The sequence below is a fragment of the Mobula hypostoma genome, chromosome 12 (genome assembly GCF_963921235.1).
Source record: "Mobula hypostoma chromosome 12, sMobHyp1.1, whole genome shotgun sequence".
NCBI classification, from domain to species: Eukaryota; Metazoa; Chordata; class Chondrichthyes; order Myliobatiformes; family Myliobatidae; genus Mobula; species Mobula hypostoma.
The window spans coordinates 94,856,169-94,868,573 of record NC_086108.1 but is presented as its reverse complement, the minus strand read 5'-3'; the positions used below and the strand labels follow the sequence as shown (position 1 = coordinate 94,868,573).

General features: G+C 38.7%; 1 protein-coding gene across 4 annotated transcripts in view; it reads left to right on the top strand.

Annotated features, from left to right (window-relative positions):
* Positions 1-12,405, top strand: part of ccdc18 (coiled-coil domain containing 18) — a 137,395-nt gene that overhangs the window by 3,350 nt on the left and 121,640 nt on the right. For all 4 annotated transcript variants that reach the window (XM_063064638.1, XM_063064639.1, XM_063064641.1 and 1 more), the window contains exons 2-3: positions 2,400-2,561; positions 7,573-7,704. In XM_063064638.1, the coding sequence (XP_062920708.1) occupies positions 7,586-7,704 (119 nt within the window). In that variant the 5' untranslated portion in view covers positions 2,400-2,561; positions 7,573-7,585. The remainder of the gene's footprint in view (positions 1-2,399; positions 2,562-7,572; positions 7,705-12,405) is intronic.

Here is a 12,405-nt window from a genome sequence, read left to right as displayed (position 1 = left end):
ATTTTATGTGTGTTGCATTATAATGTAGTTAATAAGTGAGGGAGTGTGTGCACAGCAGTCAACCACAATCAACAAAAATGTAATCTATTTTAGAAATATTGATTGACATAATTTCCTAGCTCCTCTTTACAACATTATCATGGGGTCTCTGCTCATCTACTAGATAGGACCTTGATTGAATTGCATATAAAATGAATTTTAAATCCCATGTAAAAAAAAAGTGACCAGAGCAGCATTTCTACACTTAAGAAATATTGTAAAGATACATCCATTTCTGTTACATAATGATGCTAAAAAATTAATTCATGCCTTTATATCAAACAGACTGGATTTACTGCAATGCACTTTTTACTGGCTCCAAAGCAATCTATTTACAAACTTCAACTCATTGAGAAATCTGCTCTAGAGTCATAGAGTCACAGAAAAGTGTAGCATTGAAACAGACCCTTTGGCCTATCTAGTCTGTGCCAAACCATTTAAGCTGCCTACTGACATCAACTTGCACCAGGACCAGAGCCCCACCATCTAGGTACCTATCCAAGTTTTTCTTAAATGTTGAAGTCGAGCTTGCACGCACTACCTATGTTGGCAGCTTGTTCCCCACACTTACGGCACTCTGAGTGGTGATATTTCCCCTCATGTTCCCCTTAAACTTTTTCACCTTTCCCCCTTAATCCATGACATCATCTCCCTCCTGCCATCTGGCAAAAGGCACCGAAGCATTCGGGCTCTCGCGACCAGACTATATAACAGTTTCTTCCCCCAAGCCATCAGACTCCTCAATACCCAGAGCCTGGACTGACACCAACCTACTGCTCTCTACTCTGCCTATTGTCTTATTTATTATCTATTGTAATGCCTGCACTGTCCTGTGCACTTTATGCAGTCCTGGGTAGGTCTGTAGTCTAGTGCAGTTTTTGTGTTGTTTTACGTAGTTGTTTTATGAAGGATGTGGAAGCTTGGAAAGGGTACAGAGGAGATTTACCAGGATGCTGCCTGGTTTAGAGAGTATGCATTATGATCAGAGATTAAGGGAGCTAGGGCTTTACTCTTTGGAGAGAAGGAGGATGAGAGGAGACATGATAGAGGTGTACAAGATAATAAGAGGAATAGATAGAGTGGATAGCCAGCGCCTCTTCCCCAGGGCACCACTGCTCAATACAAGAGGACATGGCTTTAAGGTAAGGGGTGGGAAGTTCAAGGGGGATAGTAGAGGAAGGTTTTTTACTCAGAGTGGTTGGTGCGTGGAATGCACTGCCTGAGTCAGTGGTGAAGGCAGATACACTAGTGAAGTTTGAGAGACTACTAGACAGGTATATGGAGGAATTTAAGGTAGGGGGTTACATGGGAGGCAGAGTTTGAGGGTCGGCACAACATTGTGGGCCGAAGGGCCTGTAATGTGCTGTGCTATTCTATGTTCTATGTAGTTCAATGTAGTTTTTGTATTGTTTCATGTAGCACCATGGTCCTGAAAAACATTGTCTTGTTTTTACTGTGTACTCTACCAGCAGTTATGGTCAAAATGACAATAAAAAGTGATTTGATTTGATTAGTTGTAGTTCCACCCAACCTTAGTGGGGGGAAAAATCTGCACAACCCTATCTATACCCCTTATAATTTTGTATACCTCTATCAAATCTCCCTTCAATCTTCTATGTTCCAAGCAATAAAGTTGTAACCTCTTCAATTTTTCCTTGTAACTGAGGTTTTCCTGTCCCAGCAACATGTTCATAAACTTTTAATTAAAACATGGACGAAGAGCCTATCACACCTACTCTCCATTGGCTACCTGTATCTTTTAGAATTGTTTATACTCTTCTTTTCAAAGCTCTTAATGACCTGGGACTGGAGAACATCATGGAATCACTTTCACTTTATAATCCTGGTCAAGCTCTTGGGTCTTCTTTCGCCAGTCTCTTAAATTTAAACATCTCCCTGAAAAGATAATTGGCAGGCTAGCTTTTTGAACTACATTTCTAAACTGCGGAGTTCAATATCTAAAACTCAGTTGACACTTTTAAATGTCAGCACAAAACCTATTTATTTACCTTGCTTTTAACTAAGATCTTCTTGTCTTCATGGATCAGAATAAACAGGCGATGTTTCAGGCCGAGACCCTTCATCAGGACTCTGTGTCCTGTTGAAGAGTCTTGGCCCAAAACATCAACTCTTTATTCCAATCCATAGATGCTGCCTGACCTGCTGAACTCCTCCAGCAGTTTGTGTGTATTGCTCTAGATAACTGGCATCTGCAGTATCTCTTGTGAGTGTCTTTGTGTCTTTTATTTTCATGTTTGTATTATTCCATTATAAAGTGTTTTATCCCATTGTGAAGTACTTTGAACTACATCATCTGTATGAAAGTGCTCTATAAATAATTTATAATTATTGAATTCCAGGTACTTGAAAGCAGGGGCAATAGTGAGGGCAACACTCCCTAAGTGCTGTACTGGACTGTCCGTTTTGAATATGGGATTAAGTCCCTGAAATGGGACTTGAGTCAAAACGAAACTTCTGGAACTGGATATAGGTGCTGCCAACTAATATACTGCAGACATACGGTACGTTAATGATTGCCTTTCACTTAATGTGGAAACCTCTGTGCCAGTAATATTTAACAGGATTGATTTCTTTGAAGTAATTCTGACCAAAGCACAGCTAAGACTCACTTCTTTCTATGAGACCCAAAAGTGTGAGTATCACTGATTCGTATCTGAAAGGATATCATAGTTGGGAGCTTAGCATCTAAGGATACACATTGTACTGAAAGGACAAGCAAAGGGGGGTGGGGTGGTATATATGTATGTTTGTGTATATAACAGGGTTGTGGTGGTGAGAGATTTTAATTTCCCAAATATTGATTGGCATCTCCCTAGAGCGAGGGGTTTATATGGGATGGAGTTTGTTAGGTATGTTCAGGAAGGTTTCCTGACACAATATGTAGATAAGCCTACATGAGGAGAGGCTGTACTTGATCTGGAATTGGGAAATGAATCTGGTCAGGTGTCAGGTCTTAGTGGGAGAACATTTTGGAGATAGTGATCACAATTCTTTCTCCTTTACCATGGCATTGGAGAAGGATAGGAACAGACAAGTTCAGAAAGTGTTTAATTGGAGTAAGGGGAAATATGAAGCTATCAGGCAGGAACTTGAAATTATAAATTGGGAGCAAATGTTGTTAGGGAAATATAGGGCAGAAATGTAACCATATAACAATTACAGCACGGAAACAGGCCACCTCGGCCCTTCTAGTCCATGCCGAACTCTCACCTAGTCCCATCGACCTGCACTCAGCCCAGAACCCTCCATTCCTTTCCCGTCCATATATCTAACCAATTTAACCTTAAACGACAACATCGTACCTGCCTCAACCATTTTTGCCGGAAGCTCATTCCACACAGCTACCACTCTCTGAGAAATGAAGTTCCCCCCCATGTTACCCCTAAACTTCTGTCCTTTAACTCTCAACTCATGTCCTCTTCTTTGAATCTTCCCCACTCTCAATGGAAAAAGCCTATCCACGTCAACTCTATCAATCCCCTCATAATTTTAAACACCTCTATCAAGTCCCCTCTCAACCTTCTACGCTCCAAAGAATAAAGACCTAACTTGTTCAGCCTTTCTCTGTAACTTAGGAGATGAAACGCAGGCAACATTTTAGTTAACCTCCTCTGTACTCTCTCAATTTTGTTGACATCTTTCCTATAATTCGGTGACCAGAACTGTACACAATACTCCAAATTTGGCCTTACCAATGCCTTGTACAATTTCAACATTACATCCCAACTCCTATACTCAATGCTCTGATTAATAAAGGCCAGCATACCAAAAGCTTTCTTCACCACCCTATCCACATGAGATTCCACCTTCAGGGAACTATGCACCATTATTCCTAGATCCCTCTGTTCTACAGCATTCTTCAATGCCCTACCATTTACCATGTATGTCCTATTTTGATTAGTCCTACCAAAATGTAGCACCTCACAAATGTTCAAGGGATATTTGCAGGAAGTTCTGCATAGGTACATTCTATTGAGACAGGGAAAGGGCGTTAGGGAACAGGAACTGTGGTGTACAAAGGCTGTTGTAAATCTAGTCAACAAGAAAAGAAAAGCTTACAAAAGGTTCAAAAACTAGGTAATGATAGAGATCTAGAAGATTATAAGGCTAGCAGGTAGGAGCTTAAGAATGAAATTAGGAGAGCCAGAAGGGGCCATGAGAAGGCCTTGGCAGACAGGATTAAGGAAAACCCCAAGGCATTCTACAAGTATGTGAAGAGCAAGAGGATAAGACATGAGAGAATAGGACCAATCAAGTGTGACAGTGGAAAAGTGTGTATGGAACCGGAGGAAATAGCAGAGGTACTTAATGAATACTTTGCTTCAGTATTCACTACCGAAAACGATCTTGTCAATTGTAGGGATGATTTGCAGTGGACTGAAAAGCTTGAGCATGTAGTTATTAAGAAAGAGGATCTGCTGGAACTTTTGGAAAGCATCAAGTTGGATAAGTCACCGAGACCAGATGGGATGTATCCCAGGCTACTGTGGGAGGCGAGGGAGGAAATTGCTGAGCCTCTGGCAATGATCTTTGCATCATCGATGAGGACGGGAGAGGTTCTGGAGGATTGAAGAGTTGCGGATGTTGTTCCATTATTCAAGAAAGGGAGTAGGGATAGCTCAGGAAATTACAGGCCAGTGAGTCTTACCTCAGTGGGCAGTAAGTTGATGGAGAAGACCCTGAGAGGCAGGGTTTATGAACATTCGGAAAGGCATAACATGATTAGGAATAGTCAGCATGGCTTTGTCAAAGGCAGGTTGTGCCTTACGAGCCTGATCGAATTTTTTGAGGATGTGACTAAACACATTGATGAAGGTAGAGCTGTGGATGTAGTGTATACGGATTTCTGCAGGGCATTTGATAATGTACCCAATGCAACGCTTATTGAGAAAGTAAGGAGGCATAGGATCCAAGGGTACATTGCTTTGTGGATCCAGAACTGGCTTGCCAACAGAAGGCAAAGAGTGGTTGTAGATGTGCCATACTCTGCATGGAGGCCGGTAATCAGTGGTGTGCCTCAGGGATCTGTTCTGGGACCCCTACTCTTTGCGATTTTTATAAATGACCTGGATGAGGAAGTGGAAGGATGGGTTGGTAAATTTGCTGATGATTTGTTGGAAGTGTTGTGGATAGTGTGGAGAGCTGTCAGGGGTTACAGTGGGACATCGACAAGACGCAAAACTGGGCTGAGAAGTGGCAGATGGAGTTCAACCCAGATAAGTGTGAGGTGGTTCATTTTGGTAGGTCAAATATGATGGCAGAATATAGTATTAATGGTAAGACTCTTGGCAGTGTGGAGGATCAGAGGTATCTCCACCAAATATCCTTCTTCCTCTACTCTCCTGATAACCTATTCAAGTGTCGAGGCAAGTTTATTGTCACTTAACTACATACATGGATATAATGTATATAGAAACGAGGCAATAATTCTTCCAACCAGGGTGTAAAGCACAGTAGTACACATAACACACGATAACTTATGAAGCTAAGGATAAAATCTACAGATGAATCACACATAATAACAAAACTAAAGTACATTAATGTTAAATATTGTAAGGTACAGAGCAGATTAACCAGCGATACTTCAAATACAATGCGGCAGGGAGTTCAGAAGACTAATGGCCTGGGGGAAGAAACTTTTTTCTCATCCTGACCATTCCTGTTTTTATGCATCATGGTCTCCTACCTGATGGTAGAAAGTCAAAGATGATGCTGTATCGATGGGTGGGATTCTTAATAATATGCAGGGCCCTTAATACGCAGCGCTCCTGATAAATGTCTGATGAATGGCAAGGAGGCAGTTCTCATAGTCCTTTGTAGGTACTTCTGGTCCAATCCTCCGCTGCTCCCATACCAGATGGAGATGTTCTTGTAAAATGCAGTTGAGATGTGGGGTGGGGGGGAAGCCTTGCCTGCTCCCCACAAGCAAGCTTACATTGCAGACACTTACCACTCTCTGTGTTTATATATAAAAAAAAATTCCTTCAATATTGCCTTTAAACTCCTCCCCCCCCCCCCCCCCAAGTTTAAAAGCATATCTTCTGCTGTGTGACATTTCCACATTTCCACCCAGGTAAAAAAATTGTCTACCTTATCTATGCCTCTCATAATTGAAAAACCCTCCATCTGGTCTCCCTTCAGCCTCCAACGTTCTAGGGAGAACAAGTTAGGTTTGTCCAGCCTTTTCTTACAGCTGATATTCTCTAATCTAGGTAACATCCTGTAAATTCTTCTGCACCCTCCCAACAATTTCCACATCCTTCCTATAATAGGGTGTCCAGGACTGTAGAGAGTACTCCGGCAAGTGCAGTCTGACTGAAGTTTTTTTATAGCTTCAGCATGATTTCCTATTCTTATACTCTATGCACCTACCAATGAAGAGAAGCATGCCATATTCATTATTTCACATTTGTCTGGATTCGGCTCCATCTGTCACTTCTCTGCCCAGATTCTCAACTAATCTTTATCCCTCTGTATTCTTTGACAAGTTATATCCTTTGACAACCTTGCTCGCTATCCACAACTCCAACAACTTTTGTGTCATCTGCAAACTTTCTAATCAAACTTTCTATATTTTCATCCAAAGCATTAATCTATTACAAGCAAAGAAGGTCCCAGCAGAAATACTCAATTGTTCATAGACTTACAGTCTGGAAACAAAAAACCCTAAATCCCTCTGTCTTCCATGACCAAGCCAATTTCAAATCAATTTACTAATTCATCATGTGCCTTAATCTTTTGATGAGTCTACAGTGAGGGACCTTATTGAAGGCTTTACTAAAAGTTGATGCAGTCAACATCCACTGCCCTCCCCTCATCCCTCCTGTTCATCACTTCTGCAAAAATCTCAATCAAATTTGTGAGACAGTACTTCACGGTGCCATGCTGAATATTCTTAATGTCTGTGCTCAAAATGCAAGTAAATCTCTCAAAGAATCTTCTCCAATAACTTCCGTACCACTGCTGTAAGGCACCACTGTAATTCCCTGCTTTATCCCTGTTGCCCTTCTTAAAGGAATGAGCAGGAATCGTAAACATTGACTCAGTTTCTCTTGTCCTGAATGCTGCTTCACCTATGGACTACACACTTTCCATTTTCACCTTAGATTCTTCAGCATTTGTAATTGTTTTTTTTAAAAACGTCAACCCTGTTAGTCACTTAAGAATGTCTTCTATTGTGCTCCTTGTATGAGGATTCCGTCCTCTTCCTTTTATTCAGTATATCATTGTAGTGAAACTTCTTGATACATTTTGCATAAAATGGTGCCTGTAATTGTAGCATATGAGAAAATTGAATTGATGTCATAATAAATTATTTGGTTTTATTGCTAAAAGTTTTAAAATGCAGTCTCTACTGTCATTCGATCCAAGTATTTGAAAATTGGTTTTTGAGTCAATCAAAGGTATTTTGTTTCGATGTGCTGATTTAATTGATATTTACTTTATCAGGATTTAACACGGCTATTTGTAAAATTTTGTTACTTAATAGTCTGAATGTGTTTTTTTTTGTAGCGTGGACAACTTCATGACAGTCATTGATGTTTTGTTACAAAAGGTCAAGTGGATGGATAATTCAGTAGCTTTGAGGAAGAAGCTGATGAAGATTGAGGAAAGTTTGCAAAGCCCAAGAATAGACTTAAACAGGTCAGACATTGAATACCAACTATTGTTAAAACAGTTGCCATGTAATCAAGAGGTATGGGTGGAAAAACAACATTTTTCACATGTGCCTTCATATGTGAGTGCATCAGTAAGGATTGTTTAATGACATTCACCTCCAGCATGTTTCTCCTATGTATGGAGTCACCTCTGATAATCCATTGTTCATTCCTTATGTCCTCAATGGAATTATCTTTAAAATTAATGTCCATTTTTGAAAATATATCATCCATCATCAAGACTCAGATGACAGAAATATCATAATTCAAGACTGAATTTGTTTAATTAATTTTTTACAAGGAATTTCACACTCTAGTCTGTATTCTAACCTTCTTTTAGCCAAATACGTTGAAGCTTAACATGATGGTATACAACTACTGTGTGTAAGAGGCTTGTGAACTGAGCTGCATACAAAATATCCATACCATCATCAGCTTCTTCAACTGCTGGAATGTCTAAATTTCTTTTTTTATATACTTAGAAATCTTTATCAATAATTTAGATTATATTTTCTGTGAGTACTCTTTGCGCAGTCCTTTGTACACTGTAGAGATTCAGCACGGTATCAGGCTCTTCTGGCCCAATGAGACTGCACTGTCCAATTACATTCACGTGACCAATTAACCGACTAGCCCATACATCTTTCCTCCACGACTACCACAGCCTTGTCGTTCGGTTTGGAGGCTTGTGTGCCTCAGTGACCCAGAGAGCTATGTTGGCTGGATTCAGGGCTTTATGCTTTGGCTGTTGGTAGGGTCACCTATGCCAAACAGGTCAAAGGGTACAGGCCCAACTAAGAGTGACCCACCGGTCCTCCAGGTTCAGAGCTAACAATCTTGACTGGTAAAACAAAATTGTTACAGAAACAGCAATGAAGAATCCTTCTACATCTGCGTGTGATGATATTCCTGAGTCTCCACTCAGGACTTGCATGAAAACTGCGAGGAAGCTACTGAAGTGCACCACCAGAGATGGAGGACTTTTGTTACTGGCCTAAATGCCGGCGGCATAAACGAGCACCTGCTGCTGCTGCCATGCAAGAAAAAGTTTGTGAACCCATTGCAATTACCTGGTTTTACCATAGACCATAAGAACATAAGATATAGGAGCAGAATTAGGCCATTTGGCCCATCAGGCCCGCTCCACCATTTCATCATGGCTAATCCAAATTTCCTCTCAGCCCCAGTCTCCTGCCTTCTCCCCGTATCTCTTCATGCCCTGACCAATCAAGAATCTGTCAACTCCTGTCTTAAATGTACATAAAGACTTTGCCTCCTCAGCTGTCTGTGGCAAAGAATTCCACAGATTCACCACTCTCTGGCTAAAGAAATTCCTCTTCATCTCCATTCTAAAAGAACCCCCTCTATTCTGAGGCTGTGTTCTCTGGTCTTACGCTCTCCCTCCATAGGAAACATCCTCTCCATATTCATTCTTTCAAGGCCTTTCACCATTCGATAGGTTTCAATAAGGTTACCCCTCATTCTTCTGAATTCTAGTGAATAGAGGCCCAGAGCCATCAAATGCTCTTCATATGACAAGTCATTCAATCCTGAAATCATTTTTGTTGACCTCCTTTGAACCCTCTCCAGTTTCAACACATCCTTTCTAAGATAAGGGACCTAAAACCAGTGAAGGCCTTACCAGTGCATTAATTACTCATAGGATATGTTCATCTAAGTAGACAATAATAGACAAATACAATTTGCCTTAACTAATAACAGACAAATAATTTTACTTTTCATGTCTTTATTGAACACATTGTTTAATCATTCACAGTCCAGGCTGGAAAATGTATGCGAACCCTTGTATTTAATAACTTGTAGAATCTCCTTTAGAATCAGGATCAGAATCAGGTTTAGTATCATTGGCATGTGTCGTGAAATTTGTCAGCAGCAGCAGTTCAATGCAATACCTAATATACTTTATACTTTATTGTTGCCAGACAATTGGTACCAGAACGTACAATCATCACAGCGATATTTGATTCTGCGCTTCTCACTCCCTGGATTACAAATATTAAATATTAAAGATATTAAAAAAGTTAAAATTAGTAAATATTAAAAATTTAAATTTATAAATCATAAATAGAAAATAGAAAAATGGGAAGTAAGGTAGTGCAAAAAAACCGAGAGGCAGGTCCAGATATTTGGAGGGTACGGCCCAGATCCGTTAAAGATGGCTCCGGTAACTGGCGACTTTGTGGGAAAAGAGCTGGGCTGCTGGTCAGATTGAAGCTGAGGGGCTTCAGGGTCCCTATGCCCACTATCCTACTAGCTAATGTGCAAGCCATAGAGAACAAGGTGGATGACCTTAAAGGGAGAAATATAGAAGAGAAAATAAAAAATAATAAATAAGTAAATCAATCAATTGCAGTATATGTACATTGAATAGATTAAAAATCATGCAAAACCAGAAATAATATATATTGAAATCTGAGGTAGTGTTCACAGGTTCAATATCCATTTAAGAATTGGATGGCAGAGGGAAGAAACTGTTCCTGAATCACTGAGTGTGTGCCTTCAGGCTTCTGTACGTCCTTCCTGATGGGTAACAATGAGAAAAGGGCATGCCTGCTCTCAGTGCTGGGGATGAGTAATAATGGACGCTGCCTTTCTGAGGCACCACTCCTTGAAGATGTCCTGGGTACTTTGTAGGCTAGTACCCAAAATGGAGCCGACTGAATTTACAACCCTCTTTCGGTCCTGTGCTCTAGTCCCCCACACCAGACAGTGATGTAGCCTGTCAGAATGCTCTCCGTAGTACATCTGTGGAAGTTTTTGAGTGTTTTTGTTGATATACCAAATCTCTTCAAACTCCTAATGAAGTAATAAATAGATGGTTTTCCACCTGAATTTTATAAAAAATTTAAAGATTTATTATTTCCTCTTTTTATGGAACTAATACATCAAGCAGAAAAAATACATAAACTTCCAGAATCTTTTTCTACAGCGATTGTAATAGTATTGCCAAAAAAGGACAGAGATCCTATGAAACCAACATCATACAGGCCTATTTCTTTATTGAATACGGATTATAAAATAATAGCAAAAATTTTATCGAATAGATTATCTAAATATTTACCAAAATTAATACATATGGATCAAACAGGATTTATTAAAAATAGACAATTGGCAGATAATGTAACTCGGCTACTCAGTATAATTCATTTGGCACAAAAAAGGGATGAGAAGAGTATAGTAGTAGCTTTGGATGCAGAAAAAGCATTTGATAGATTAGAATGGGATTTTTTATTTAAAGTATTAGAAAAATATGGGTTAGGAACATCTTTTATAAATTGGATTAAAACTTTAAATTCTAACCCTAAAGCTAAAGTAGTGACAAACTCTCAAATTTCAACACCATTCCAGTTAAAAAGGTCAACTAGACAAGGTTGTCCACTATCACCTGCTTTATTTGTATTGGCGATAGAGCCATTAGCAGAACTAATTAGAATTGATCCAGATATTATGGGTTTTAGAGTTAACCAAGAGGAATATAAAATTAATCTTTTTGCCGATGATGTTTTGATCTATTTAACAAACCCACAACATTCGTTACATAAATTATCTTCTAGATTGGATGAATATGGGAAGGTATCAGGTTACAAAATAAATTGGGATAAAAGTGAAATTTTACCTCTTACTAAAGGAGACTATAGTCAATGTCAATTAGTAACCCAATTTAGATGGCCGGTAAATGGTATAAAGTATTTAGGTATAAGACTTGATAATGATGTAAAGAATTTATATAAATTTAATTATTTACCACTATTGAAAAAAATTCAAGAAAATCTTGACAAATGGATGATACTACCAATAACATTAATAGGTAGAGTCAATGTTGTAAAAATGAATATATTTCCTAGATTACAGTATTTGTTTCAAACATTACCAATACAATTGCCACAAAAATTTTTTCAAGAGTTAAATAAATGTGTGAGAAAGTTTCTTTGGAAAGGTAAAATGTCAAGAATATCATTGGAAAAACTGACATGTAAATTTGGGTTAGGAGGGTTACAACTTCCAAACTTTAAAAATTACTATAAAGCAAATCAACTTAGAGTTATTGCATCTTTCTTCGATGATAAAAAACCAGCATGGATTAAAATAGAACTAGATAAGATAGGAGAAAATAAACCTGAAGATTTTATACATAAATGGGAATCTAAATGGATACGGGAAAAGAAAGAATCTCCTATATTAACACATTTGATTGATCTATGGAATAAGATAAATGTTGATAAGGAAACACAGAAATCTCTATTAGCAAGGAGACCTTTGTTCCAAAACAGACTTATTCCTTTTACAATGGACAATCAACTTTTATATAATTGGTACTAAAAAGGGATTAAATTTATAGGAGATTGTTTTGAGCGAGGTATATTGATGTCATTTGAACAATTAAAGGATAAATATAAAATATCTAATAATACTTTCTTTTGTTGCTTTCAATTAAGGGCTTACTTAATAGGTAAGCTGGGTCAAACAATGTTTTTGCCAACGCCTAATGAAATTGAAATTTTAATTCAAAAAGGGAAAATTAAAAAATTTATTTCTTGTATGTATAATTTGCTTCAAGAACAGACAATTAAACAAGGAACCCATAAGTCAAAGCAAAAATGGGAAACAGATCTGAATATTAATATTGATGAAACAAATTGTCAAGACAAAGTCTTGACAGTATGAC